Source organism: Bidens hawaiensis, unplaced genomic scaffold, assembly GCF_021521415.1.
Source record: "Bidens hawaiensis isolate Kalapana, Puna unplaced genomic scaffold, B.hawaiensis_p1.1 tig00019932_1, whole genome shotgun sequence".
Lineage (NCBI taxonomy): Eukaryota > Viridiplantae > Streptophyta > Magnoliopsida > Asterales > Asteraceae > Bidens > Bidens hawaiensis.
This window is the reverse complement of record NW_027493027.1, coordinates 39,666-41,391: the sequence shown is the minus strand read 5'-3', so window position 1 is coordinate 41,391 and position 1,726 is coordinate 39,666. Positions and strand designations below refer to the sequence as shown.

At 35.1% G+C, this 1,726-nt stretch overlaps 1 protein-coding gene across 1 annotated transcript; it reads right to left on the bottom strand.

The window, feature by feature from the left end:
* Positions 1–406: 406 nt before the first annotated feature.
* LOC143559549 (uncharacterized) lies at positions 407–1,444 on the bottom strand. Its single transcript, XM_077048087.1, has 2 exons — positions 1,309–1,444; positions 407–1,217 (listed from the first exon to the last, which is right to left on the bottom strand). Exons 1-2 carry the CDS (start codon positions 1,363–1,365, stop codon positions 627–629), a joined length of 648 nt encoding a protein of 215 aa, XP_076904202.1. The 5' UTR covers positions 1,366–1,444; the 3' UTR covers positions 407–626.
* Between the last annotated feature and the right edge of the window lie 282 nt (positions 1,445–1,726).

Below are 1,726 nucleotides of genomic sequence, written 5' to 3'. Positions count from 1 at the left end.
CAAACTTATCAAAACTTTTTCATGGTTTAGCTCAGAAAAACATAGTTCTTGAAGAGCATCTGACGTTATAATTTAATGTTTTCCTTTCCTTTTATGAGTTGTCAGAACTACTATTATATGACTATTGTGTGAGAAGTCTACTTCTTGTTCTCTCAGTTATACATATATGATACTGACAAAGAAAATTTCAATAAAGGAACGTTCTCGAGTACGTTTTAACACGTACAATTTTTTATTAAGGTCGTTTTAAAAAAAATCATTTTGTGATATAAATAAAATCAATTTATGTAAACGTAGTATAGATACAAGCATAGATGTAATACAATTTTTCATATACATTATGTAATTATTTTTTTTACTTGTAATTTTATAATCTGAATAATCTCGTGTATTACACGGGCCCTAAAACTAGTTAAAATATAAAATAAACTTTTTATATTTCTAATCAAAGTTATACGGGTATCAAGTTGTAAGATTTGAACAAATCCCAAAATTATTACTAACTACAAATCACTAATCTCTCTGGTGATTTAATTACCACCCAGAAGATCATCATACTTACTTTCTCAGCTACAATTATATACATATGAAACCAACTTCAAAAGACCATCATAAATATAAAAACCTTAAGCTTTAACAACTCTACCACCTGGTGATCGGACCCGGAAAACATGCTCTTCACCGGTGCATTTATCGACTTTAACCACCCACTGACTCCGCTTTCCACCACCCTTCTTTCCACCATCTTTACCCGCAACTCTCATCAACAACAACCCTTCTCCAATCGGCAACAAATGACTATTCGACAGACTCCACGCCCACGAGTCCTTCCAATACGCGTTATACCCCAAAACAATGGTACTCTTTTCCCTCTCGGTTTGCACGGCTTCAAGAATCCTTTCATGATTCTCTAAATTACAATCAATAACCACAAAGTCAGCCGACTTGTATTCGTTCGACAAGTAAGATTGAGCGTTTCCTATAACGAATTCGACATGATTCGCGTCTTGGCTAAGCGCTTTCTTCGAGGATTGAAGCTCTTCAGTCCCCTTCACTATGCAAACTAGTCTGCCGCCGGTTTGATGAGATGCTGCAACGAGACCTAATGTGGTCAACCCGGCTGTGGCGGCACATGCAACCACCATGAGTTGAGCGTTGTTTCCGGCTGCGATGGCCGAGATGAACTCGGCTACGTCTGGTTCGTTTGCTCGCTTGCCCTGCACGTACAATCAAGTTCAAGAATGAATATTAGTTAGATTTTGTTTAAAACCAACCGTTGAAAAGATATTAATGATAAAGACTAATTACCATTTTCATGGTTTTGATGTATGCTTCAGTGGCGTTTTCAGCTGACCAGTAACCCATTTTGGTTTTTGATTTTGTTGAGTTATGTATTGTTGGTTGAATTATACCCTTAGTAGATATAGAAGACGTTTTTAAGTTGAAATCAGGTTGTGTGCTATGGCTATGTGGGTAGTGGCTATATAAATAGGCTAATACAAGCCATAAATGATATAGATGGACCCAAACATAATTTAGATATGGACTACCATATTCTATATAATAAAAGAAAAATGTGAGAAAATTTCAGTATAAACTAATAGAGTTTATTATTACTAGGATGAAATAGTCTTGTGACTCTAGTTTTACTTATATGTTATAAAAAGTGAGTGATCGTTGTCAATTATTGACCTTTTTTTTCATCTATGTCTAAAACCTACAATGT

What these genes read in the sequence shown, in the direction of transcription:
- LOC143559549 (XM_077048087.1), bottom strand. Translation starts at nt 1,365, where the DNA reads ATGGGTTACTGGTCAGCTGAAAACGCCACTGAAGCATACATCAAAACC. An exon ending in ACATCAAAACCATGAAAATG is followed by an intron (nt 1,218 to 1,308) that starts GTAATTAGTCTT and finishes TTGTACGTGCAG; the next exon opens with GGCAAGCGAGCAAACGAACC.